The sequence below is a fragment of the Heliangelus exortis genome, chromosome 19 (genome assembly GCF_036169615.1).
Source record: "Heliangelus exortis chromosome 19, bHelExo1.hap1, whole genome shotgun sequence".
In the NCBI taxonomy this organism is placed as follows: Eukaryota; Metazoa; Chordata; class Aves; order Apodiformes; family Trochilidae; genus Heliangelus; species Heliangelus exortis.
Window position 1 is genome coordinate 12,009,782 of NC_092440.1, and position 26,561 is coordinate 12,036,342.

General features: G+C 56.3%; 1 protein-coding gene across 4 annotated transcripts; it reads left to right on the forward strand.

The window, feature by feature from the left end:
* Positions 1–326: 326 nt before the first annotated feature.
* SH2B3 (SH2B adaptor protein 3) lies at positions 327–26,131 on the forward strand. Of its 4 annotated transcripts, none has more exons than XM_071763755.1 (8): positions 327–463; positions 6,722–7,513; positions 19,890–19,991; positions 20,263–20,354; positions 20,466–20,560; positions 20,753–20,967; positions 21,246–21,417; positions 21,714–26,131. In XM_071763755.1, exons 2-8 carry the CDS (start codon positions 6,749–6,751, stop codon positions 21,989–21,991), a joined length of 1,719 nt encoding a protein of 572 aa, XP_071619856.1. In that variant the 5' UTR covers positions 327–463; positions 6,722–6,748; the 3' UTR covers positions 21,992–26,131. The 4 variants fall into 4 exon arrangements, with proteins under 4 accessions (XP_071619856.1, XP_071619852.1, XP_071619853.1 ...); XM_071763751.1 differs by having other exon boundaries at positions 20,469–20,560; XM_071763752.1 differs by lacking the exon at positions 327–463 and adding an exon at positions 5,688–5,956 and having other exon boundaries at positions 20,469–20,560.
* The last annotated feature ends 430 nt before the right edge of the window (positions 26,132–26,561 follow it).

Consider the following 26,561-nt stretch of genomic DNA (forward strand, 5'->3'; position numbering starts at 1 on the left):
CGGGCGCGGATGCGATAAGATAAAAGCAGCGGCGGGGAGGGGCAGCGCGGAACGGTGCGCACCCGCGCAGCTGCCGGGACGGGCGGATACAGACCGACCGACCGACCGACCGACCGACTGACAAACAGACAGACAGACAGACAAACAGACAGACAGACAGGCAGACAGACAGGCGGGCGTGTCAGCCCCTCCGCTCCGCCCCCGCGTAGCCTCCGCCCCCGGCCGGGGTCCGCGCCTCGCGCCGCCGCGGCTCCGGCTCGGCGGAAATGCGGAGCCGCCTGCTCCGGTTTCCTGCCTGAACCCAGTTCTACCGAGCCGTGCAGTGCCGTCCTCAGCCGTGCTGTGCCGTTCCGGGCCGTCCCGAACCGTGCGCCCCGTCCCGACCTCCCCGTCCCGTCCTGTCCCCGGCCGCTCCGCCGCGCTCCACCATGGGCGAGCGGCCCCCGGCCGCCTTCTCCTGCAGGTAACGGCGGGTGCGCAACCGGACCGAACCGGGCTTGGGGTGGGACGGGCTGTACCGGGACGGCCCCAGGAAAGCGGCTGCTGGAAAGCGAAAGTGTCGAGGGGTTGAGCGGAGGAACCGGATCGGGACCCTCCGCCCCCGCCCGGGCAGGGTGAGCTCCCTGGTCCGGCAGCCCCGAGCCTCCGGAGCTCTTCCCCACCCACCCCCGCACCCCCTTTCTGCGCGGGGACACTCGTATCCTGCGTCCCTTCCTCAGGTTTTCCAGCCTCGCCCCCGGGGACCCCCATCCTCTCCTTACCCGTTTCCCCCGGGCTCCTCCTTGTCCCTGTGGGTGCCCCCAACCCAGGGGACCTTCGCTTTCCCTTTTGCCCCACAACACCCCCCCTTCTGAGCTCACTGTCCCCTCAAGCTTTCCCCTTTCCTAGCACGCTAATCCTGGGGATCCCCAATCCAGGGGTGCAACGTGCCTGGAGCCATCCCTGCCCCTCTTCCCTGCCAGACCCCTGCAGCCTCCACCATGGGGGTGGCTCCTCCGGGAGGCCACAGCACCCAGTGGGGTGATGCCCACCCTCCTCGACCACCCTTGTGGAGCCCTACCCTGCCCTGCTTGCCCACCCCACTGCCCCTTTGTCCTCAGCCCCCGTGCCCGCCGCAAGTGCCAAGCAGAGGTGCCAGCTGGAGCTTGCTGAGCTGCTCCTCCGGCTTTCTGCTCCCTGTAGACTTTGTTGGCTGCCAGGCTCTGCTTGGCTTGGCAAGCACCGGGACTCGGAGCACGAGGCCGATGCACCGGTCAGCATCCCCTGCCCTGTGCCAAACCCTAGCCAGGTCACCTGCAGAGAGAGCCCGGACCCTGCTGGCTCTGCTGGTGACAATGACACCGATGGGGACTGCTGCCCGGGTTGGGATTTACTGTCAAGGAAACCGGGACGAGTTGTGGAGTTGCGATTTCGATATTGTTGTTGTAAATGGCTTCAAGATGTGCTGGAGCTGTGGGCTGGTTGGCCCCGAGGGGGTTTTCGGGTTGCTGTGCTTAGGTAGGAAAAGCAGCCAGAGGTGGCTGGCATGGGGACATGGCACTGCCTGCTCTCACATGTCCCCGGCTGCCACCCAGCTTTGCTGATATGCTACGGGATTGGAGTTTAAAGGCCTGTGAAATTGCTGAGAGGTTTCACTTTGACTTTGTTTGATCAGATTTCTTTTGCTTTGGCTGGAGGAGAACCTTGTCCCTGTGCATTTCCCCCGCCCCCGATGCTGCTTTTATTTTCTCCTTTATGTCATTATTGCCTAGAAAATGATCTGGTTTGGTTTTACCAGAGCCCGGGGGGCAGTGGCTCTGCCAGCACCGTGGATCACACCAGAGAGATCTGGGTGCAAGTGACGGTGGCTTTTGAGGGCCCTTGCCCCCTCCTCACCCAGAGCAAACCCTACCCACCCACCCACCCACCCACCCACCTACCCACCTACCCACCCACCCACCCACCCCCTCGTGGGGCTGCCAGGACTGAAGTGAAGACCTCGGGGACAAATCCCAGCGGGTGAGACAAAGTGAAAGTGCAAGAGGGTTTGTGGTGTCGCCAGCGCAGTGAGGAGAAAGGGCCCGATCCAGCCCTGGGGGAAACCACCGTGGTGGGGGGCTGAGCTGCCAGCTGCCACCGTGTCCCCCGTAGCTGAATCCAGGGACCCCCATCCGGCTGCTCCTGCGGGAACATTCCCTGTACCCGGCTTCTCCCACGCCTACACTGCAGCGATTCATTTCGTGCAACAAAACAAACCCTGTTGAAAGAGGCCACCCCGCTGCCGGGCTTCTCCCCACAGGCAGTGGGTGTAGGAGAGGGAGATATGATGGGAATGGGGCTGCAAGGTGCCAGATGCCACGGTGATGGGTGCTGGGGTGAAGGGGAGCAGGGAGTCTCGGAGGAGCCGGGCTGGCTGCAGAGGCTCATCCTGGTGAGCTCCAAGCAAGCCTGGAGCTTGTGTTTGTCCTGAGATAAGTCCAGGGTGGGCTGTATCCATCCTGTCTGTCCTGGTGGGGTGATGGGGGAAGCCGAGTGTCTGGCTTTCCCCTGGATTTGAAGTGCTGTAACACTGACTGTGTCCCCAGAGCTCTGCATGCAGCACTGCTCAGCCCACACAGAGCTGTAGCTTCAGGCCAGCTCTGGCCTTTAATACAGCAAGCTGTGTGTGCTGGGTGGTCAGATAAGGGGTGTGTATGTCCTGTGAGAAAGTGGGGGATAGGAGAGCAAACTCAGCTCCCTCCCTCCCCCAAAACTTCCCAGTATTTAACCCCATTTCCTAAGGAAACAGCCCACGTCAGCGTGCAGTGGGGTCTCTGACCCGCTCCTCTGTCACTTCTGAGTTTGTTGGTTCAGTTCAGCAGAAGAAAGGGGGTGGGGTAGAAGGTCCTGAGATCCTTGAGGTCTTCCAGCTTTTGTGGAAACAGCTGGCAGGTCACAGGGAGAAACAGTGCTGTGCCATCACCCTGTACAAGACCCCAGAGAATCCACATGACTTCAGGGGGGCTGCTCCTAGAGAGAAGAACTGGGCAGTGCTGGGAAGTTTCTTCCGTGGGTTGTGGTGGCCTGGGGCACAAATGGTCTCATCTCTTTAATAGTGATTAATAGTGATTTAATAGTGATTAATAGTGATTCTATAAATAGGTGGGTGCTGGTTTTTTGGGGGGGAATAGGGGCCCTCCTTACCTCCCATGGAGTCCCCAGGGTGCATGGGCTGGGGCTTTCTTCCCTGCTCGAGGGGTAAATCAGCAATATTTACCCCACTGGTGATACTGGGCTGCTGGAGGGGAAAAGAGGCAGCAATGGGACTTCATGGGACTTCCTGTGGCCATGCTGGGGCAGGGGACATGCTGTGAACACGTCATGTTGTGACCCAGCTTGGAGGAGGGTGAAGTCAGGGTGCTCTCCTCTGCTCCCCCCCTTACCCCGAATCAGGGGGGGCTGCAGTTGGGCCCTTCCCCACCTCTCACCCTGCACCAGGCTGAGCAGCTGCATCCCTGTTCCCAACTGGCCACCCCTCCATGCTTTCAGCTTGGGGTGGCATCTAGCTGCTCCTCCAGCACCCACTGCCCCCCTTCCCAGGAGATGGGGATGCAGAGAGGGGCTGCAGTGCAGCACCATCCCATGGGGATCCTCCACACCACCCAGCCCTTGCAAACCCAACCCTGGGGACCCACTCCCCCCCTCTGAACCCTCCTCAGGGACCCTCATTCCCCCCCCCAGCCCCCCACACCGGATGCTTTGCCATTGAAAGTGCTGTTCATTGTAACTCAGCCTTTTATAGCTGCCTCGGAGTGGGCTGCAGGGCCCTGCCAAGAAAGGCTGCTGCCGGCTCAGAATAGCTCTTTTCATGGAGGACATCCTGGGAAGGAACAATGTTCCCGCTCTTGGGATTGTGGGAACTTTGTCTTTCTGCCACCCGGAGCTGCAGGGCCGGCGAGGGCGTCTCCCAGCCCCTCACTTCACAGCAAATAGTCCTGGGGGTGAACTCGGAATAGCTTTCACACTTCTAAAAAGGAGCAGAAAAACACCACCGGCTGCTTCTCCTCCTGGCTGGGGGAGCAGTTGTTTCAGGGAGAGCCAGCCCATAAATCAAAATTTCCTATTTAGGGTGCTGGCCTGCGTTTTCCTGGCACAGAGATTCGGGGCCAGTTTCATTTTCAGATTGTGGTGTGTCGGCTGCACTGCATGTGCTCCGGGGACACCCATGCTCCTGTCTGTGCCAGCTGGGCTCACCCGGCACGGTGACACGGTCCCTGCTTGGTGACATGTCCCCTCTGAGGCTGGGTTTGCAGTGCTGGGTGCTGGAGGGTGCCCACCCCGCACAGCTGCAGCCACGCGAGGGGCTGTTTCATAGTGGGAAGGTGTCAGGCCAGGTCCTGGAGGTTTTTTCCATGGAAGGGTTCGTGGGATCCAAACCACTCATCTTCCAGGAGCTGGTGGCAGAGCCACGGCGCTGGCTCCCATCATTGCCCCGGTGCTGCTGACTCCTCTGGGTGAAATTAAACAACAAATGCATTTACTGGGATTTTTTTTTTTCTTTTTTTCTTTTTTTTTGCCACCAGCAAGGCACGAATAACCCACTGCCAGCTCCAAGCTGTGGTTTCAGGGTTGCCATCCCGACACCTGCTGCCGCAAACACCAAAATTGGGCAAGAGTTTAATGAAACCTGCAGGGCTGGGTCCTCTGCAAGCCGGGGCTCGTTGCCCCAGCCCGCATCAAAGCCAGCCCAGCACCAGGCCCTCCCCTGCTGCTTGTCCTCCAGCTCCTGCTCCAGCACCCCAGAACAGCTCCAGCACCCCAGAACTGCTCTGGGACAGGGTGGGCTCTTCAGTGGTCAGGGGGGACACAGTAGCTCCCCCCCCCCCCAGCCCAGCCCACCTGTGGTGTGTCCGAGGGTGGGTTGGATCCTTCATTCAGCACAAATTACAGGAATTTGTCGTTGTGACAAGTCCTTCAGCTCGGTGGTGACCCACGGGATGGCCACAAACCTTTTGTTGTGAGCGTATCGGGATAAGGGATGGATGTGGAAAGTGAATTCCAGCATCTTGCAGCACAGAGGGCTGGAGCAGGGAGAAGCCCACCCAGCAGCTGGCACTTGTATCCATGCAGAAACCTGGAGCCAGGTGGAGAAGCTGGATGCTTGCTGTAGCTGAGGTTTGGATTCATCTGGGATAGGTGTTGGGATAGGTGTTGGGATAGGTGTTTCCATGCTGGGATCACGCCGTTGTTTCCCATCGTTGTGGTGCTGGTGGGAAAGAGCTCGTTGGTGCCAGAGGTGCCTTTTCCCACACTGGAAACCTCTCCCAAAGCTGGCATGGAAGCAGCCTGAAAACTTGGATGGTGAATCCCCTGTCCTGGGAATCTCCTGCCCTCCTGAGGAGCCATCCTCAATGGTGTCCTCTGCTTTTTGGACACCCAGCTGGTGGTGTCGGCGGCGATTCCTGGGTGCTGGGAGGATGCTGAGTCATGGACAGGGCGGTGGCACTGATAGACCGGGGGGGGGGGCCCTGATTTGGGGGCCCCAACGTGGGGTTCAACAGGGCCACGGGCGGGCGCACGCCCGGCACTGCCACCGCTCCGGCCGTCCCCAAGCCTCGGGTGGCTCTTCTGAGAAGCCAGGGCTGGCGGGGGGCAGATAACATCTCCCCTCCCCTCGAAACTTCACGGGACGTGCTCAGAAGGGCGGCGGGTGGGCAGAGATAGAGGTTTGCTGCCCGGCGTTATCACCCGCCCGGCTGCAAACAAGATCCGCCACGCTGGAGCGCTCTGCCTCGCTCCGTTCCCTTCCTCCCACCCCATTATTATTATTATTATTGTTGAAAATTTTTCCTCCTCCCTGACAAATGCAAACAGTTTTCCTCCCCTCCCAGCAGCCGGGGTTTTACTGCTGGGCAGCTGCTGGTGCCGGTGGCAGGATCCGGGGGGTTGGCTGATATTTCCTGCCGGAGCGGGGTGCAAAGCCCCGATAAGTACCGGGGTGAGCTCGGGGTTCGGTGCTGAGCAGCCTGGTGCAGCCGGGCTGCCCCTGAGGAACGGGGCTGCCGGGCCATGGGTGCCCTCAGATTGGCCTCGCAGCTAAATCTGCTCGGGGCAAAGATACGGTGGGGTTTGCTGGATCCTGATGGCCCCCCGGCATCCCGCCGGCAGCCCAGCACCCCCTCCCCCCCCAAGGGACACGGGCTCATCCCTGGTCACACCGGTGGCACGGATGCTTCTCCCCAGGCCGGGTGGATCTGGCCGGCGAAGCATCCCCGTCCCTGGATTTCTGCAGCTTTTTATGTTGTTTCCTCCCCCCTTCACCCCCAATCCACAACTCCGGTTTTATCAGCTCCGTGGAAATAGATCCCTGGAGGGAAACCCATCGGCTTGGCAGGAGGAGAGCGGATGCGGCCGGGCCGGGCGTCCCCGCGGGCCGCCGGGCAGCTGCCGGCAGCTGTGCTGGCAGGAAGCCCCGCAGCCGCCCCGCTCCGCACACCCTGCCCGCACACCCCCCTGCCAGGTGGGGAAACTGAGGCACGGCCCTGCCAGCTGGGGATGGGGGTGCGAGGTGCCACAGTGGGGGCTATAGGTGCCGGGCAGGGAAACTGAGGCACGGCCCTACCAGCTGGGGATGGGGGTGCGAGGTGCCACAGCGGGGGCTATAGGTGCCGGGCAGGGAAACTGAGGCACGGCCCTACCAAGTGGGGCTGGCAGGGGGGGGAGATGTGGGGCTGCCCTGATGTGCGTGTGCTCTGCTTTGCAGCGCGGCCGCCTCGCTGGAGCCACGGCAATGAACGGGCAGGCTCTGCCGGCCGGAACGCCAGCGCATCCCCGGGGCTGGCATGAGTTCTGCGAGCTCCACGCCATCAGCACCGCCAAGGAGCTGGCGCGGCACTACCTGCGCTTCGCCACCGAGCACCCGCACCATGACCTCCTGGCTGCAGAGAACTTCTCGGTGCAGTTCACCGACCTCTTCCAGCAGTATTTCTGCCACGAGGTGAAGGAAGGTTTCGCCATGAACCAGCTCCGGATCCTGCCCGCCGGCCCGGTGCGGGATTACCGGGAGACACACCGGCGGCACACCGACGCCTCCTTGGGCACGGCGGCCACCAAAGCCGAGACGGAGGTAGCCACCCACCCTGAGCAACCCAGCCGCGTCCCCGAGGCCACCCCGACGGGGCTGCGCAAGTCCTGGAGCTCGGAGGAGCTGGTGGGGCCGGCGCGGAGACCGTTCTCGCTCAGCCAACTGCGCCGGAGCTGGCGGAGCCTCTTCCGACGCCGTTCCTCGGACACCCTGCCCGGGGACGGGGACGGGGAGGCGACAACGGAGGCGACGGCAGCTCTCAAACCGGGACTGGGCAAACGCATCCTGCCCTGGGGGCTGCCGCGGGAGCAGCCCCCCGAGGTGCGCAAGGAGGGGCTGCTAAAGTACGGGCTGCTGGATGAGACCTCGCTGGACGTGGGGACGCGCTGGCAGCGGTGCCGCCTGGTGCTGCGGCGAGCGGGGATGGCTGACGGTGAGGACTACGTGCTGGAGCTCTTCGACCCACCCAAGGTAAGGCTGAGGATGATTTTCAACTGTTTTGGCCCAGGCGATGCTGTGGGTCCCTTGGCAGTGGGTCGGGGATGTTGGCAAAGCCCGTGGGAAGGGCGGGGCCTTCATGGTGTGTCCCTGATTGCAAGAGTCTGTCACCATCATTGAATCCCAGACTGGCTGGGGTTGGAGGGACCTTAAAGATCACTTCTCTGCATGGAGATGCACCTTCTGGTAGCCCAGCTTGCTCCAAGTCCCACTCAACCTGGTCTTCAACACCACCAGGGATGGGGCAGCCACAGCTTCTCTGGGCAGCCTGGGCCAGGGGCTCAGCACCCTCACAAGGAAGAATTTCTTACTGATGTCAAGCCTAAATCTCTGCTCTTCCAGTTTAAAGCCATTCCTTTCATCCTGTCCCTCCATGCTCTTGTCAAAGGTCCTTCCCCAGCTTTTCTGGAGCCCCCTCAGGTGCTGGGATGTTGCTGGAAGCCCAGCACTTGTCCATCTTTGCTGCACTCCCTTTGCTGTGCCTTCTTTAAGACCTTTGAGAAGAAGAGCTGAGCCACTGCCATGGGCTCATGTTTGGGGGTTGAAAGGTGCTGTAACCATGCACCAAGGGTGATGTAAACACTAATTATTGGAGTCATTCCTGATGCAATTCCCTTTCTCCTTGCTGGGTCCCCAGATGTGGCTTTTTGGGCTGGAAGCAGAGCTCCGGCCTTGCCCGTGGTGCAGAGCAGAGGACAGGAGCTGGTGGGCTCTGCACCCCTTTCTACAGCCCTGTGGACCCGTCCCAGCATAGCATGGAGGTGTCACTGGGGCTAGGGACTCCCAAATTTCCTTTTTCTCCCTGCCCCCACCCAAGTTCCCCCTGTCCCTATCCATGGCTTCAGCAGCCAGGGCATCTGCTCGCCTGAGGAAGGAAAAAGGGAAATAGAAATTTGGCTCCGTGCCTTCCTCTGTTCCCTTGTAAGGGAGTTGAGTTTTCTTTTTTTTTTTTTTTTTTTTTTTAAAGAAGTATTTTTGTGGCTGGAAAGGCAGAGCCCGGGAGCTGCCCCGGGAGCTACCGCGGTGCTTGAGCAGCGGCTGTAGCGGAGATGATGCAGGATGCGAGCGAAGGGGGGGAGCTGCCGAGTTTAGTCTTTAAAAAGACAGTTCCTCCACATGGCAGCTCTTAGGGCAGGCGTGATGGGCTGGGTTTTCTCTTTCTTTTTCTCGATTTTTTTTTATTTTTTAGTTTTTTATGGTGTGTGCTTGTTTAACTTTGATGACTAACTTGTGCTTGGGAAGGAGGAAGCCTGGGAGGAGCCTTGTCCTTGCCTCGGGGCTGCATTTGCTGCTGGCCCCGGCACTGGGGCCAGGGAGCAGACAGCTCCATTCCAGCTATTTCTGTCAAACAACCCTATTATTAATTTTTTTTAAAAGAAACAACGCTAAAATTGTAAAATCTTGAAAGTAAAAGCCTGGTTTGCTCCCTTGGGTCAGGGGTTGGGCTTGTTTGTCCCTCTGGGAGCATGTGTCCCCATCCCAGGGCACAGGGAAGTTGTTTTGGGGCTCCTGGAGGGGGCTCCCAGCAGTGCTGGATGCCAGCATGGTCTGGTGCTTGCAAACGCTGCTTTGTCCTCTTTTTTTTTTTTTTTCTCCCCCTATTTTTTTTTTCCTTCCTTTTCCCTCTTTTTCCCTCCCCTTGGGACTCAAGCCCAGCACATTCTTCCTCTCCCCGCAGCTTTGCCCCCTGGGCTGGAGGCATTTCAAACAAGATCTTCCTTGCTGTTTGCTCCAGATCTCCATCCCGTGGAGGTATTTTGGGGAGTCCCCATCCCTGCAAGTCCCCCATGGCCCCAAGCAGGAGGGGTTCTCAGCCAGCTCTAGGGAAGGGGGGGTGGGATGTTCCTCGCTGGATTTTGCCAGTCTCCAGAGTAAATTGCTTCCTGTGCAAATATTCTAAGGGTGGGTCCTTCCTTTCTAATTAACTGGGATGGGGCCAGATCCTGTCTCCTTTACAGCAGAATTATTCCATCCCCTTTCCTAGGAACAGCGGTTGAATTCCAGGGGGGAGGGGTTGGAAAAACCTTGCACCGTGCTGCTGGGTCCTGTCCCCCATGTTCAGCAAGGGAATGAACCTCAGAGTGATGGGAACAGAACAGTTTGGAGGTGGTTTGGGGTTTGGTTTTCTTTTCGTTTGCCTTAAAAATAGCTAAATAATAAATAATAACTCATCTGGGAAGGCTGGGGGGAGCCCCCTCCCCTCCATCCTCCAGCTATGGGGTGCTCACAAGGCTTTGCCACTGCCTTGTACCCAGGTAGTGGACCTGCTCCTCATCTGAAGATGTTGTTGATCAATGTGAAATATTATATATTAATGGTTTTAAATAGGAAACTGTAAAAAAAAAAAGTCCTGGAGGTGGCTTCTGTCACTAACTGGTTTCTGGCTCCCCCTGGTTCCCCCTCGAGGTCTCCCCAGAAGCATCCTCATCTTTTCCCTTTATCTAAGAGGATGCAAATGGAAATGCAGCTCTGCAGTCAATCCCCAAACACTCAGCACCTTGCCATGACCTTGGAAAGCCTGGGAGAGGGGGGGAAGCCCCTCGTGTGCCCCCCCTGTCTAGCCTCAAACTCTGTCACTCAATTTCTGCAGCTTTTATCTTATTTCTCCCCAACCTCCCATTGGGCTACAAGGGGGCCTCTCAACCTAATCCCAGCACCCAGAAGGGTGCTTTGAAAGGCCCTAATCCCATTTGCTGTTTGGGTGGCTGCAGGTGGTGCTGGGTGCAGGGCTGAGGGCTGGGGAGCTGTTCCTGAGCCACCAGCACTGCCCAGTCTGTGTCCCCCACCTCCCAGGGATGTACTGGTCCCCTGGGACCTGCAGTTGGATGAGATGGGGATCCCTGTGCTCACAGCTGCTGTGAGGTTGGGTTTGGCATTGCCCTTTCCTCAAGGAAGGTATTTCTCAACACCTTCATGTTGGAAAGGAGGGATTTGGAGGTGATTAGTCCAGAACTCTGCCTGGTGGGCTCAGGGCACCCGGACCCCCACCCTGGAGGGTGCCAGGGTGAGGTGCTGGGGAGGATCTCGAGGTGTCTCTAATGCTGGTACAGATGGATGTGCAGGGAAGCCACTGAAACCCTGGGCATGGTTCTAGATGTGCAGGCCAGGTGGATTCTCTGATGTCTACTGTGAGGGTGATGCTTGCCCATCCTCCCTGCTCTCCGTGGAGGCACCAAGGGCTTTTTCCTCCCCCACCCTACTTACTCTCCTGGGGTTTGTAGGATAGGGTAGCTCTGAGGCCTCTCCACCTTAGTACATTGAAGCCAAAGCTGACAAAGCAGGTTTTAGGGAAGTCCTTTTTTTTTTTTTTTGGGGGGTGGGGGTTCATCAGCTGAGCCCCAAGCCCAAGTGCCTTTTCCCCAGCCAAGTTCTGAACTTGCTGCAAACCCTGATTTGCAGCGGAAATGTCCCAGGCCGGTTCTGTTGACCAGATGTTGTTACAGGAAGGGCAAGGGAAATGGGATTTGCATTTGGGCTGGTTTCTTTATAGCATTTTAATGAAATCCAGCCCTGTAAATCCCCAGCATGCCGAGCTGAGCTGGGAAGAGTCCTTCCGCCCAGCCCCTGCCTGTGTCACAGCTCGTGTGTCTGCAGCCCTGGAGGAGCAGGATTTTTATCTCTGCTCAGCTTGAGACTGCTTTAACTTCCTTTTTTTTTCTTTTTTCTTTTTTTTCTCTTTTTTTTTTTTTCTCTTTTTTTCTTTCCTCTTTCTTTTTCCCCTTCCTTTCACCTGAAGCTGGTTTCTGAGAACTGCCACCTCCTGAGCAAGCAGGTCCCATGCTGCTGAGCTCTGATTTTTCTCCAGCCATGGGGCTAGGGGGACATCCCAGAGTTGTAGACCCCATCCTGGCTTCTTCTGGACCTCCAGAAGCAACTGGGGGTGGCTCAAACATGGCCTTAAGTGACCTTAAGGATGTATGAAGAGGCAGTGGCAGAGGGGGAGCTGCAGTTTGTACCCACAGGGTTGGAGAGGCCACATTTTGGGAAGCTTCTGGCAGCTGCATTTCCATCCTTATCCCAGGGAAAGACTTGAGCAAACCCCTTCTTTGGCAGCTCAGTGCTTTGCTTCAAATCCAAAGCACGTTCCCTCTTCTTAGTGACCTGAAATTAAAAACTGGATGTGCTGAGTGGGATGCCCAAATGTCCTTGTTACTGCTGCAGCCTTTCCTTTTCCCCTTTATTCCTGTGGAAAAAAAAAAAAAGGAAAAAAAAAGATGCGAATTTTTTTTCATCAGTGAGTGCCCTGCAAGAAGGGATTTGCTGGTGATGGGAAGCATCTGAATGTCCCAATCAGCTCCTTGGCCTGGGGAAAGGCACGTTTTAGTCAATCTGGATCCCATTTGATGTCTCCCATCCTGTGATCTGGAGTGGGCTGGACCACGTGTGCTCCTGCCCTCATCCCCGTGGTTCTCCCATGTCATTTTCTCTCTTTGTTTTAATCATAATGTTAAATGATCCCAGGCTGCTGGGGGTCCAGCCATGAGTGATTCCATTGCTTTGTTCCTGGTCTCTGGACAATGTGTGGCTGGAGAGCTGCATCCCTCTCCTGACATTCCCTGGGCTTCCATCTCTCCTTCCCCTGGCATCTCCAGGAGCTGCATCCCTCTCCTGGCATTGCTCTCCCTGCATCCCCAGGGCCCACATCCTTCTGACATCTTGTCTTCAAGGTCCTCATCCCTCTCCTGGCATCTCCAGGGGCTGCATCCCTCTCCCAGTATCTTCAGGGACCACATCCCTCTCTTGACATCCCTCTCCCTGCATTCCCAGGGCCTGTATCCTCCTTCCAACATCTCCAAGGACCACATCCCTCTCCTGACATCCTCAGGGATCATCTCCCTGTGCTGGCTCCTCCAGGGCCTGGTTCTCTCTCCCATCATCCCTCTCCTGGCATCCTCAGGGATCATCTCCCTGTGCTGGCACCTCCAGGGCCTGGTTCTCTCTCCCATCATCCCTCTCCTGGCATCCTCAGGGATCATCTCCCTGTGCTGGCTCCTCCAGGGCCTGGTTCTCTCTCCCATCATCCCTCTCCTGGCATCCTCAGGGATCATCTCCCTGTGCTGGCTCCTCCAGGGCCTGGTTCTCTCTCCCATCATCCCTCTCCTGGCATTCCCAGGTCAGGAGCTGTCAATCCTTCCATGGCATTGGGGTTGGGTGGGTTTGGCCGTGCTGTGATTCCTTTGGGAGAGGCAAAACTGCACCCAAAGGTGCCCAGAGCTTCACCAAACCCCACTGGCATCCCATCCCCTCTCTGCTTTCATTGTTCTTCAAAATCTTTTTGAGATTTCAGTGGTGGCTTTTTCTGTTTATTCCACCCCCTTCTTTATTTATTTAATTCTGTTTTGGTATCGCAGAGTGAGGGCACCCAGGGCGGGGAGGGAAGGAGGGGGAGGGAGAGTGATGAGACAAAAGGTTATTTGTCATTTATTAACCACAACTTTTTCCATCCTTGGTCATGCACGGAAAAAAAAAAAAAAAAAACAAAGAAAAAAACCAACAACACTTTTAGCAGGGTAACCACAGCCCCGGCCTTAATTGCTGAAGAGCAAAGTTTCTTATTTTGGAAACTGTGTTGCTGGGATGGAGCTCGGTGGGGTTGGGAGGGGAAGGCTGGGGACACAGCCCCTGGAGGAGAGGGGCTGGAGGGTTTATTTTTAACCCCATCCTTTCAAACTCTTGCTGGAGGGGGGTTTCCCATCACTGTGACCCCATCCTGGCTCTTGGCAGGGATGCTTTGGGATGGGTCCCTGGCAGGGATGCTGCAGAGGGTTGGGAAGCACTGTGAGCAAGGCAAGGCAAAAAAAAAAGGAGATATTAAGTGAATTGCAGAAAAAGGGGCTGGGAAAAGCACTCAGGGACCACGCTGCTTCCCCCTGAGCCTCCTGCAGGCAGGGGTGTGAGGAGTGGGGGGTGCAGGAGGGGGTTTTGGGGTGTCTGCTGGTGGGGTTTTTGGGTGGCTGTCTTTTTTCTTTTTCTTTTTTTTTTTGGTCTTAATTTTTTTTTTTATGGCCCAGGATGTGGTTGTTTCAAGGCTGAGCACTGCTGCTCTTGAAGGTAAATATTTATGAGAGGCTGTTCAGGCTGGAAGGATTCATCTGGGAGGGATCCATCACCCCCCCAGCTGGATCCCACTCCTCCCCCCCAGGCAGCTGGTCCCATGGTGGGCATCAGCATCTTCACCTTGAGATTATGGTCAAAAAAAAGCATTTCAGGCAATATCTTCAGCCTGACAGGGCACAGGGGCCAAATACATCCCCCTGGGGGGGGGGAGAAGAGCTTTTGGAGCTCTCAAATCATCCCAGGGGATGCAAAATCCCCCAAAAATCCAAAATTTTGGAGCTTCAGTGGGGTTCTGTGCTATCCCCCTCCCTTATTTCCCCCAAACCCTATGGGGCCAGGCTTTGGGGTGACTTAGTCTCCAGCTCTCATGCAGACACCTTGTTTATTTTCCACACTCATTATTTATTCCAGGAAATTATCAAAGCAAGCCAGCAGTGGGTTTGGCTTAAAATAAATTAAAAATAAATATTTTTGTTAAAAAAAAAAAAAGGGGGGGGGGCTGGTGGGGTGCTGCCTGTTTACAGACCCTGTTCATTTCCTGAGTCCTCCCTGTGAATGTGAGACAGAGGGTTTGATGATTTGGGGGTGATCTGCAAGGTTTTAGGGTGATTTTCAGGGTTTTGGAGAGGGAGTGTTGGCTCAGCTGCATGGCTGCTGTGGTTTATCAATGCAGGAGGAGGGGCAGCCAGCCCCAAAGATGGGGTGAGGGGGGGGTTCCAACCAGAACCCCCCCCCTAAATCCCTCCCCATGGGAATGGATTTACCCGATGGCTCTTGGGGCTGTGTTTTGGGGGGGGCTGGGGAGGTCCAAGCTGTGTTTTTTCTTGTTGCTTGCTGGCTCTTGGAACAGAAGGAGCTTTGTGCCCTCCAGCCAGCACTTGGGCTGGCACAATGGTGCCTCTTGTCACTGCTGAGCCCTCTGGAGATGGCTCTGTCCCCCGCCGCAGGTTTTGGGGACGCTCAGAGATGGGGTCTCTTGGAAAAGTCCTTTGTCCCTCCAGGCTTGGCGGGGTGAGGGGGGCTGGGGAGGCTTGAGCTGCACAGGCAGGGGTCACCTCTTGTGTTTCTTTGCTTGAGAGAGGCAGGAAACCTCCTGCAGACCCAGAACAGGGAAGCCCAGGGTGATGCTGACTGCTGCTGTCAGTAGGTTTCAGAGTGAACCAGAGAGGCTGGAACGTGGCACCCAGATCCCTGAGGATGGACACTGGGATTATCCATGGTGCAAACACCAAAGGACACGCTGGGATTATCTGCAGTGCAAAAGCCTCAAGGATGAAGGCTGGGATTATTGGTGGTGCAAACACATCAAGGACAAACCCGGGGATTATCTGTGTTGCAAAGTCCCTCAGGATGAGGGCTGGAATTACCCGTGGTGCAGACCCCAAGGAGGAACGTTGGGATTACCCATGGTCCAGATCCTGAAGAGGAACACTGGGATTACCCAGGGTGCAGCCTCCTGGTGCAGTGGACACCTTGCTCCATGTTCCCCTCCCTGGCATCCCCTGGATGGGGCCGTGATCTCCATGCTCCTGGGAAACTTCACCAAATTCCCCAAGGCTCTGGACACGGGATTTGTTTTCCCATGGGAATAACCCAGCATTTGCCCCATGGATGGGTCTCAGTGGCCATCTGTCCATCTGTCTGTCTGTCCCCTGGTGGGGCTGAGCTGTGCCCGGGCACACTGCAGCTCTGCCTGAGCTTTGTCCCTTGCTTGAGGGCTCTGTGATTTATAAGAAGCAAGAAATCTGGCCCAGATCCATTGGGGACCTTGCACGAGGGCTGGTGGCGTGACTCAGAGTGGAAGTGAAAAAGCCACCATGGGGAAACCCCCGGCACGTGGAGGGGCTGCAGCAGCACCCACTGCTCTCGAAGGATTTGCTGCCTGCTCCACACAGCCTTGGCTGCTGGACCCACCACCATCATCACTGTGCCACCACCACCATCACCGTGCCACCACCATCATCACCGTGCCACCACCATCATCACTGTGCCACCACCATCATCACCGTGCCATCGTGGTCATTGCCATGCCACTGTCACTCTCACCACCATCACCTTCATCGTTGTCACTGCTGTGCCACCATCATCACCATGCTATGGAGGCTATGACACCACCTTCAGTGCTGTGCCATTGCCATCACCACCATGCCACCACCATCACCGTGCCACTGTGGTCATTGCCATACCACTGTCATCATCACCCTGCCACCACTGTGCCACCACCATCATTGTGGTGCCATCACCTTCATCGCTGTCACTGCTGTGCCACCATCACCACCATGCTATGGAGGCCATGACACCACCTTCAGTGCTGTGCCATTGCCATCATCACCGTGCTACCACTGTCCTTGCCAGGCCACTGCCACTGTCACCAGGCCACTGCCATTATTGTTGTGCCACCACTGTCACCCTGGTGCCTTCGCCACCTTTGCCAGCAGGAGGCTTGGGCACTGCCCCACTCCTCTGAGATGGGATCATAGAATAATTTGAGTTGGGAGGGACATCCTCCCACAGATCAGGTTGCCCAGAACCTCATCACCTTGAATATCTCCAGGGATGGAGCCTCAGCCTCCTCCCTGGGCAGCCTGGCTCACCATGGGCAGCCCACCCCAGCCTCCCTCAAACACGAGTGGGAAAGAAAAGGGACCCGGGAGCCACGGTGAGAGCTGCCACCAGGAATGCTCCTGCCAGAACCACAGCAGCTCCTGCAACACCCCAGCTCTGACCTTGGTCTGACCTTCAGCTTGTGCTCCTGGCACGACCACAGCGCTGAGCTCCCTCTGCCTCCTTCCTATATTTGGCAGACACCAGCAAACCCCTCTTGTTCCTGGCCACCCCACCTTGCCCAGGTGCATGGTGACCACCAGTGCTCCCAGTGACACCCCACACACAGTCAGTGGTACCATTGTCCCCAGAGGTGTCCCCTGATGTCCCCAATAATGCCCCTGCTGCTCTCCGGGGTTTTGGGGTATGGATCCTGCTGCCATCAGCCCTGTGAGTTGGAGCTCACGGCCCAGGGTGGTGGGTTTGGTGTTGGCACCAGGACCAGGGGTGGCACAGTGGTGGCTGTGTGCTGGGGACTTGGGAATGCAGCTTCCCAGGGTGTCGTGTCCCTGGGTGATTCTGGGAGGTTCTCAGCCTTGTGCTGGGGTTTCCTCTGTGTGCGCAGGATCTGAGGTGGCTGGTGGGTTGGAGGCTGAGCTGGGGCAAAATCCTGAGCATCTCATCCCATCCCTGAGCATCCTGTCCCGTCTTGAGCATCCTATCTCAACCTATCCTGAGTATCCTGCCCTATCTTGAGCATCCCATGCTGAGCATCCCATCCCATCTCATCCTAAGTATCCTGTCCTGAGCATCTCAACCTATTCTGATGCTATTCTGAGCATCCCATCCCATCTTATCCCATCCCATCTCATGCCATCTCATCCCATCATCTCATCTCATCCCATCATCTCATCATCTCATCCCATCATCTCATCCCATCCCATCCCATCCCATCCCATCCCATCCCATCTCATCCCATCTCATCCCATCATCTCATCTATCTCATCCCATCATCTCATCCCATCATCTCATCCCATCGTCTCATCCCAACCCATCCCATCTCATCCCATCCCATCCCATCCCATCCCATCCCATCCCATCCCATCTCATCCCATCTCATCCCATCATCTCATCCCATCTCATCCCATCATCTCATCCCATCATCTCATCCCATCGTCTCATCCCAACCCATCCCATCTCATCCCATCCCATCCCATCCCATCCCATCCCATCCCATCCCATCCCATCCCATCCCATCATCTCATCCCATCATCTCATCCCATCATCTCATCCCATCATCTCATCCCATCATCTCATCCCAACCCATCCCAACCCATCCCATCCCATCCCATCCCATCCCATCCCATCCCATCCCATCCCATCCCATCCCATCATCCCATCCCATCCCATCCCAACCATATTAGCTGGAGCATCTCAACCTATTCCAAGCATCCTGTCCCACCCTCCCCATCCTGAGCATCCCATCCCCCCCTGTGAATCCCATCCTGTCCCACCCCACCCTGAGCACCCCCAGCCCACCCAGCAGCAGTTCCCAGCCCCGTGGTGCTGCCCTGGCCCCTCACTTGCCGAGGAGCAGCCGGTGGGTGCTGGGAGACCAGACAGGGTGTTGAGTTTGCAGTTTTTTGGTTACCAAGAAACACCTTTCCTGGAGCAGCTCGTGGTGAGGTGCAGCATTCCGGGGGGGTTGGTGGGGGCACCAGTCCTGTGGTAGGAACTTCTCCGAAACCAGCCCGGGGTTGGGGTTTTTTTTTCCGGGTGCCGTATCTCTTTGCCACATCATTTCCTTCTCCCTTTGCCCACCCCCGGGGCGGGGAGGGACGCCAAGGGGCTTCGCCGAACTCCTTTTTCCTGGAATTTCCCACTTCCTAGGAAAGCTCAGAGGCCAGCACCAAGGCTGCAGATAAAACCTCCCACGCCAGCGAGCGAGGCGACGTGCCGGGCGTCACGAGCTGGGTGATTGGCATGGGTTAGCTCAAAAAAATGGCAAAAAAAAAAAAAATCAAAAATCCTTCAGAATGAAGCACCAGAGGCTTGTGGCAACCCCCAGACCTGATATTGTCACTGTCAGGCCCGGGGCTTGCCACGAGCTGGCATCAACCCTGTTGTTGAGTGACTTCTAAGAACTTCCTTTTTGGTGCTGATAAGGGCTGAGCTCTCTCTCTCTCTCATACTTCATTTTCAGCCCCAAAATCCACTGAGTGCTGGGGGGAAGGAGAGAGGAAAAAGAAAAGCAATCAAACGTGGTTTGGTTGGGTGACCGTGGAGTTGTTGAGTACCTTTGGTAGAGGTGACTTTGTTGTGAGTTGGGACCAAAATTATTGGGTGGAATTAATGGGCTTTGGGTGGCAAGTGCTGTTGAGTGACTGCAGCTCAGTGTCCCTGAGGAGATGGATCCCAGGAGCAGTCAGCATCCCAGCCAAAGTTTTTTCATGCTCTGCTTGGCACTGGACCAGCACTGGTTGGACTTTGGTCGGGGCTGCTGGCTCAGCTCTGGCTGCAGGGAGGTCATGGTCAGGTACAATGCTCAGGCACTGGGTCAGTCACCATCCCTGGCAGTGTGGACTTTGCACTTCAGGACATGTTTTAGTTTGGTTGGTGGGTGGACTTGATGATCCTAGTTGGTTTTTTTGTTTTTTTTTTTTTCCCAACCTTAATGATTCTGTGATGAACGTGGAGGGTGTCCAGCCCCATCACCCAGCACTGGTGTTCCCCAGGGGCATTTTGCACCCAAGGAATGTCCCTGGCACCCTGGCTCCTGGCAGTGGGTGCCATGTGCTGCTGACCACAGCCAACTGAGTGGTGGAGGAACTGAAAACTGCAGGAGGGATCTTGTTATTATCAGCTTTTTCTGGAAGCGTTTGCTCAGCGTTTTGTCACGTGCTGTGTCAGCCCCAAACTGGCCCTGGGGAGCTCTCAGGATGCCACTGCCCCCAGAACAGGGGGGAAGGGGGTCCCTGCCTGCACCCCAGTTTCTCTGCTGTGCTGGGAACCCCCTTTGGGTGAGGTGGGTCCCCAGCTCAGCCCCCCAAGGAGATCTGATTGCAGCCTGTGCTCTGTGGGGTATTTCATTGCTCTGGGGGGTATTGGGTAGAATCCCAGAGTGGTTTGGGTTGGAAGGGACCTTCTGGGCCATCCAATCCCTGTATGGTCAGGGACACCTCCCACCAGCCCAGGGTGCTCCAAGCCCCATCCACCCTGGAATGCAACACTGCCAGGGATGGGGCAGCCACAGCTTCTCTGGGAAACCAAGGGCTCAGCACCCTCCTAGGTGGAGGGAAGAATTCCCTCCTAATGTCTAAATCTCTCCTCTTCCAGTTTAGAGCCATTCCCTTCATCCCATCCCTCCAGGCCTTTTCCCAAAATCCCTTCCCAACTTTTCTGGAGCCCCTTCAGGCACTGGAAGCTGTTCTGAGGTCTCCCCATTGCAGCCTTCTTTTCTCCAGGCTGAACACCCCCAACTCAGCCAGGCTCCAGAGCAGAGGGGTCCCAGCCCTCTGACCACCTCTGTGGCCTCCTCTGGGCTCACTCCAACATCTCCAGGTCCTCCTGGAGTTGGGGACTTGCCACACGGGGTATTTCCTTGCCACGTTGGGTATTTCCCTGCAGAGCCGGGAATTCCCTTGGTGGCTGCTGTGCTTGGGGTGGCTCCTGGTGGAGCAGGGGGAAATTTTGGGGTGTGGGGAGGAGGGTGTCAGGGCTCAAATTCAGCACCCACTCCCTTCCACAGGGCTCCAAGCCGAAGCTGCTGACCTCCTGCTCCAGCATCCGGGAGGTGCGGAGCTGCACGCGCCTCGAGATGCCCGACAACCTCCACACCTTTGTCCTCAAGGTAAGACCCAAGCCCAGGGGGGGTCTTGCAGCCCATCCCCTGGCCTTTCCCACCCTCCGGGATGCACGTGCCTCCCCAAAGCTCCTGTGCCAGGTTTCAGTTCCTCTTCCCAGCCTGGGAGGGGATGTGGTGTTTGGGGAATGGGAGGGGGGATGCTCTGGGGTCAGGGTCAGCCCCTGAATGTGGGGTGGGTGGGAGGGAGATGCACATCTCTCTCTCTCTCTCTCTCTCTCTCTCTGAAGTTCTCCTGTCCCTTTCTGATGTCCCCCAGGTCACCAATGCCACCGATGTGGTGTTTGAGGCAGGGGATGAGCAGCAGCTCAGCTCCTGGACGGCCGAGATCCGGGAATGTGCACACAGGGGGTGAGTGCCCACCCCGTGTCCCCAAACCTGGGGATGGGGACAGCAGCTCCGTGTCCCCCAGTGCTGCTCCTGTCCCCTGCCAGCACTCAGCCTGGCTTCTCCTGTCCCCAGCAGGTGTGACACGGGTGACCCCGAGCTCCTGGCGTGCCGGCACCCCGACCCTGTGGCCACCACCCCCACCACCAGCACCAACACCCTCGGCCAAGGTGAGCAGTGAGGACACTCAGGGGACCTTGGGGACAGGGCAGAGGTGCTGGGGTCATCCCTCACTGCAGGGGGGGGTCCCTGCCATGGCTGTCCAGGCCGGTTGGTCATACCCAAGGGACAGAGGGGAAGGGAAGGGGGGTGACAGGCGAGGTCCCCACGTCCCCAGGGCACTGATCCCTGTGCCCTGTCAGGGGTGACGCCGGGGGTCCCGGGGGAGGCGGCGGGGCCGAAGATGGAGCAGCTCCTCTCCTCCTGCCCCTGGTTCCATGGGCCCATCTCCCGGGTGAAGGCAGCTCAGCTGGTGCAGCTGGGGGGGCTGGAGGGTCACGGAGTCTTCCTGGTGCGGCAGAGCGAGACCCGGCGCGGGGAGTACGTCCTCACCTTCAACTTCCAGGGCAGAGCAAAGGTAGGGGTGGGAGAGGGGCTGGGATGGGTGGGTGGGGGGGGGGATCTCACAGGACCCTTCTAGCAGCCTCCCCACCACCGTGTCATCCCCATCCTTCCCCATGGAGACGTTCTCCTTGCCTGCTCCCTGCTGTGATGCTCCTGGTGGGCTGGTGGCCCTGTTACCTGCTCCTTGGGGGGGATTCTCCTCCCATCATCATCATCTCCTCCAGGAAGGAGATGGTGAAGGGGTAATGTGGGGATGGTGGAAGGGTGACGTGTCCGTGCTCCTCCCTGCAGCACCTCCGGCTGGCGCTGACGGAGCGGGGTCAGTGCCGGGTCCAACACCTCCGCTTCGCCTCCATCCTGGAGATGCTGCACCACTTCCACCGCTTCCCCATCCCCCTGGAGTGTGGGACAGCCTGCGACGTCCGCCTCTCCAGCTACGTCGTCGTCCTCCCCCAGCCCCAAGGTAAAACTCCAGGGACAGGACAGAGACATTGCCGTGGGGGGCAGGGATGGGGGGAGTCCCCGGGGTGGGTCCCCTGGGCTGGGCAGAGCCAGGTCCTTTGGCCACTGGCATCGGGGCGTCACAAAAGGTGACTCCCGAGCTCCAAGCTTCCTCTTTTGAGAAAGCAGAAGCTGCCCCAAACCACCATCCTCTCCCCACGGTGATCGGGATGAGCCCCAACCTCAACAGCGGGGTCGGGAGCATCCCAGCCTCCCCCTCACACCCCCCCACCCACCATCTCTCCTCTCCCCCCGCAGCTCCCGTCTCCACCAGCACCATCCCTCTGCCCCTGCCCAGCTGGAGCCCCGAATTCAGCCTGAACCCCACCAGCTCCTCCTGCCCTGAGACCCCCCCGGGTCCCCCACCGGAGCAGATCTTCCACCTGGTGCCATCCCCAGCTGAGCTGGCTCAGAGCCTGCGTCCCAGCGGGGTGGCCCCGGCCCCCGGCCCCCGGCCCCACGATTCGGACTACGAGGGGGACACTGGGGGCCGGGGCCACGTCCGAGCCATCGACAACCAGTACACACCACTCTGACTGGTGCTGGGATGCACTTTTGGGTGGAGAAACCCTGGAGACCTTCCGGGTGTCCCATCAAGAGAAAGAATGTACCTAGTTTCTTCCTTCTGGTTAGGGATGATTATTATATTTACCCCGTTCTATTATATATGGGGTAATTTTTCACTCCAGTACGGGTGTGCTCCCTCTCTTCGGCCTGTTAAAGGGCCTTTAATTTTTTTTTTTTTAATTTTTATTTTATTTGTTGTTATTATCAAAGCTTTCTTGTTACTGTTTACACTCTCTGCTTCCTGCCTGTGTCCCTGCGTGCCGAGCGTTGCGCCCTTGGGCTCGGGGTCCCTCTTGTCCCTGCCACCACAGGGAACCCGGGTCTTGTGTTACACCTGTGTAATTAGAGGGGAAAAAAAAAAAAAAAGAAGAAAAATACCCCCATAATTAGGTTATAAATTCATTGACCAGTTGCTGCTTGGGGCTCCCACCCCAGCTAACCCTGACCTGTCGGAGCTGAGCTCCCATGGCAGGTGAGGACGAGGGTTGTGATCAGAATTTGGGGTTTCTTTTGAGACAAGGCAAAAAAACCCAAAACCTGGCTTTTCTTGCTCTTCTGTTGTAACCCAGCACAGCTGCAGTCACTCCCTGCACCAGGCAGAGAAATCCACCACCTGCTTTGCTAATTAAGATGTGAACACTAACTGCTCCAGCCCTACCAGTGGCACTGGCAGGGAGCTAATGCTGATGGTGAATAATCCCTCCTGGGGATGGAAGTGCCTTATCCCAGGGATGGAGACCTTTTATCCCAGTGATGGAGGTATTTTTTTTACCTTGGTGATGGAGGTATTTTTTTTACCCTGGTGATGGAGGCATTTTTATCCTGGTGACAGAAGCATTTTTATCCTGGTGCTGGGAGACCTTTTAGGCACCAACCTAAAGTGAGTTTTTCTCAACATTTTCTGCACCCCCGAACGTGCCTTGGGTGGAGGAGGAGGAGGGCAGTGGGTTGGCATCTTGGTGGCAGTAATTCCACACGATATAATTACACACACCCTGGAAGAGTGACACCCACATCTGGCCCTGGGAGCACCAGTTGCTCACACAGGGATCCCAGAGCAGCTGAGCCCCGGGTGCCACGGTACCTGCTGGGGGCAGCCACGCCAAGAGGAACTGCTGCTCAGAAGCTGCTGATATTTTAAGAAAAAAGGAAGGGTTGGAGCTGTTGCAACACGTGGGAGGGGATGTTCCCACCACTCAGCCTCCAGATTTCTCAGCACAGCTCTCCCCGGGATTTCGGATGCAAAACTCACCTTGAAGTTGGCCTAAGGAAAAGCCTTTTAATTGTATTTATTTAATTTTTTTGTTTTGTTTTCCTTGAGGTGGGAACCTTCAGGAGCCTTCAGATTTAGGAATTATTTTCAAGCACAAACAAAAAAAGCCTCATGGGACCAAGGTGGGGAGTTCTGCAAACATCAGCCCCTGGGCAGGGCTTTCCCTCCGCCAGCCCGTGCTGAGCCCACTTGGCTGGAGGAGCCCAGGGAGCCAAAACTGCTCAAGGTCAGGAATTGAAGGGCAAGGTCATGGCACAGCTTTGCTGGGCCAGAGAGAGCACAGAAAGGGCCAGGACCATAATAGCCAGGGCTTGTTTGACAAAGAGTAGTCAAAGGGGGAGAACTGGGATAACAGCAACGTGAGAAACTGGATTTGTGGTTGGTGCCTCTTCATCTTTTGCCTCAGCTCTCTCTGGGTTGTCTTCACTTCTCCCCCACCCCCTTTTCTCTAAAGCAACTTGGAAATGTGTGCAGGGGGAGCAATCCTGTGTTCCAGGAGGGCTCAGGGGTTCTGGCACACCCCGGCACAGATTCACTCTTGAAACCAGAGCACTAAGAGTAAATTGCACCACTCGGTCACATCTCCAGCACTGCCAAACCCAGCGATGCTGCTGGAGAAACAAAGCCAACCCTGTCCTTGGCTGGAGCTCCCTGCCCGGATCCACAGCCCTTTTTTTATTTTTTTTTTTTTTCCTTCTTTTTTTTTTTTTTTTTTTCCACAAAGGGTGCACCCAGCAGCAGGAGCAGATCGCCGGGGCTGGGGTGTGCCAGGCAAGTCAGTTCCCTTGTTCCCTTCAGTGCTAATAAATAACTCCCCATGGTTTTTTTCATTTCTAGGGCTGAAGAAGGGGAGGGGAGGAAGCACAGCAGAAGTTTTTGGCTCCTTTGCCTGCTTGGTGCACAGTGCCCAGAGCACACACCCCTTGGAAAACACTTGCACATGCTAAATCATGTTCAAATGCTGATTTTTTTTTTTTTTTTTTTTTCTTCTTTTTTAAATCTGCTGAGCTCCAGGTGGCCACATTCAAAGGGGTTGTGTGGTTTGGGGTTTTTTTTGTTTTTTTTTTCCCCAGATGTGGTGGGCTCACCTGATTCACCCTCAGAGCAGCTTCAGGAAAGAGCAGGCTGGGCTGAGGGATGGTTGAGGACAGCCCTGTTCAGCTAAATCTGCTGCTGCTGGGGTGTGTTTGAGCACCACCAACTAACCATGCACATGCCTGGGGCATTTTTAACCTGCAAGGGGTTTCTCCAGAGCTGAAATTGCTGGGCTTGAGTAGCAAAATCTGTGTTGAGTTCAGCATCGCCCCAGCAGCTGCTTCCCACCCATGGGACAAAACTCCAGTGGATGTGAAGTCCCCACTAGGCAGAGGTGTTCAAGTCACTGGGATTAGCTAATAGGGTGGGTTCCATCTCAAACTTCCCCAACAAGGTAGCCAAGGGCAGTCCAGCCTCCCAGCTCCACCATCTCCCCACCTTGGTGCTCTGTGGACCTCCTGTGGTCCCAACCCAGCTGCATCAGGACCTGGGGCTTTTTTTGGGGGGGGCTATTTCCCTATTTCCCCAGCTCCTGAAGGACTGAGTTGGAAATCTCATTTTTTTCTAGAAAGCTTCTGGTTTATGCTCCTTACCTCTGCTCCTGCCAGCAGACATTATCCAGGTTCTCTTCTTTATTTCAGCAGTGGGCAAAGAGCACAAAGCCATCCTAGCACATGGAATGTAAGAAAGCTGAAGGAATCTTTAAATTCTTCTAAATTTGAGGGATGAAAAGTGCCTAGGACTTGGCAGGTTTCCTTCCCCAGCCTCCGTGGGCTTTTATTGGCCTTTCTGAAGTGTCATATTTTGAGTTTTGGGCAGGGGGAAGCCACGGGGAGAGATGTGAGGGGTTCCTGGAGCTGCAATAAAGTCAGATGTGGCCACCAAGGTCTCATCTTGTGCCTTAGCCCTGGAGAGGGGCACAAGCCACACGAGTTTGGAGCCAGCAAAACCATGACCTGACCAGCAATGACTCTCAGTGCCTTCTCCCCATCACCACTGATGCAGCCCCCATCCTGTGGGGAGAGCCCACATCTCAGCCAGGTACTCAGGGCAGTTTTTGGCAATAAAGACAAAAAAACCAGGCAGTGCCTTCACTTCTTGTGGCAGCAGGGACCTGGCTTAATGCATAGCTTAAGGCTTGGGTCCAACCCAAGCTTCTCCCCTCTGTCCCATCTCTATTTTTTTTGCTGACAGCCCCTCCTTAGCAGTGACCTCTGTGTCCTCCTGGGTGATGGGTTCTGAAGAAGTTCCTGCCATGAAGCATTATTTAACCTCTTCACCCATCCCTCCCTCCCTCCTGCATCCCAGCCCTGAGGTCACCAAACACTGACACCCCCTGTGCCTCCCCCGTGATTTCCCATCAGAATATTTTTGGGAAAAGCTCTGAGGAAGAGATCCAGGTCCAAGGGGGAGGCCAAAGCTTCTCATTTCTCCAGCTCTGGACCACAGAACACCGCTGGCAACTACCCACCCAACGCTGTTTGACTCAATCTCAAGCCTTGAAACCTTGACTTAAAGAGGATTTCAAGTTTTAATTTAAGCTCGTGCCAGCCCCAGCCTCGGGCAGCACCTGGGGAGGTGGCTGTGCCTTCCCTAAGCCTCCAGGAGGATGATGAACACCAAGACTTTGTTGGATGACAAAAAGTGCATCGATTTCTGAAGTTCTACTTTTCACCTGCACAGATGTTCCTTCTTGTATAGTAGGATTTTTTCTATATATTGTTTCTGTATGTACTGTACGAGTAACTTATTCTTTAATAATGCAATTTTACCATAATATTAAATAAATAAACAAATGAACGACCAAACACAACCTGCTCTCTTAATAAAACCGTTCTTTTAAAACTTGTTTTCTCACTTCTAAGGTGAGGATGGTGCCTGGGTGCTGTTATTTTAACATACAGGGGATGCTCAAAGACAGACACCCTCCCTCAGAAGTGAAAAGCAAAATTTGAGTAGCAAAATCTGTGTTGAGTTCACCATCGCCCCAGCAGCTGCTTCCCACCCATGGGACAAAACTCCAATGGATGTGAAGTGGTTCTTCTGGGGGAGAACTCCTCCTAAGACTCATTCGAGGTGTCCAGCCCCAAGTCACCACCTCTGTGACAGTTCCATGCTCACCCACCTGGCAGGATTCAGACAGAAGCTGCAGCATTTTGTTTTTTTCCACCCTGGGATGTAGCACACCCCCCAGTTCACTGCTCCTACCTCAGCTCCAGTAGATCCCAGTT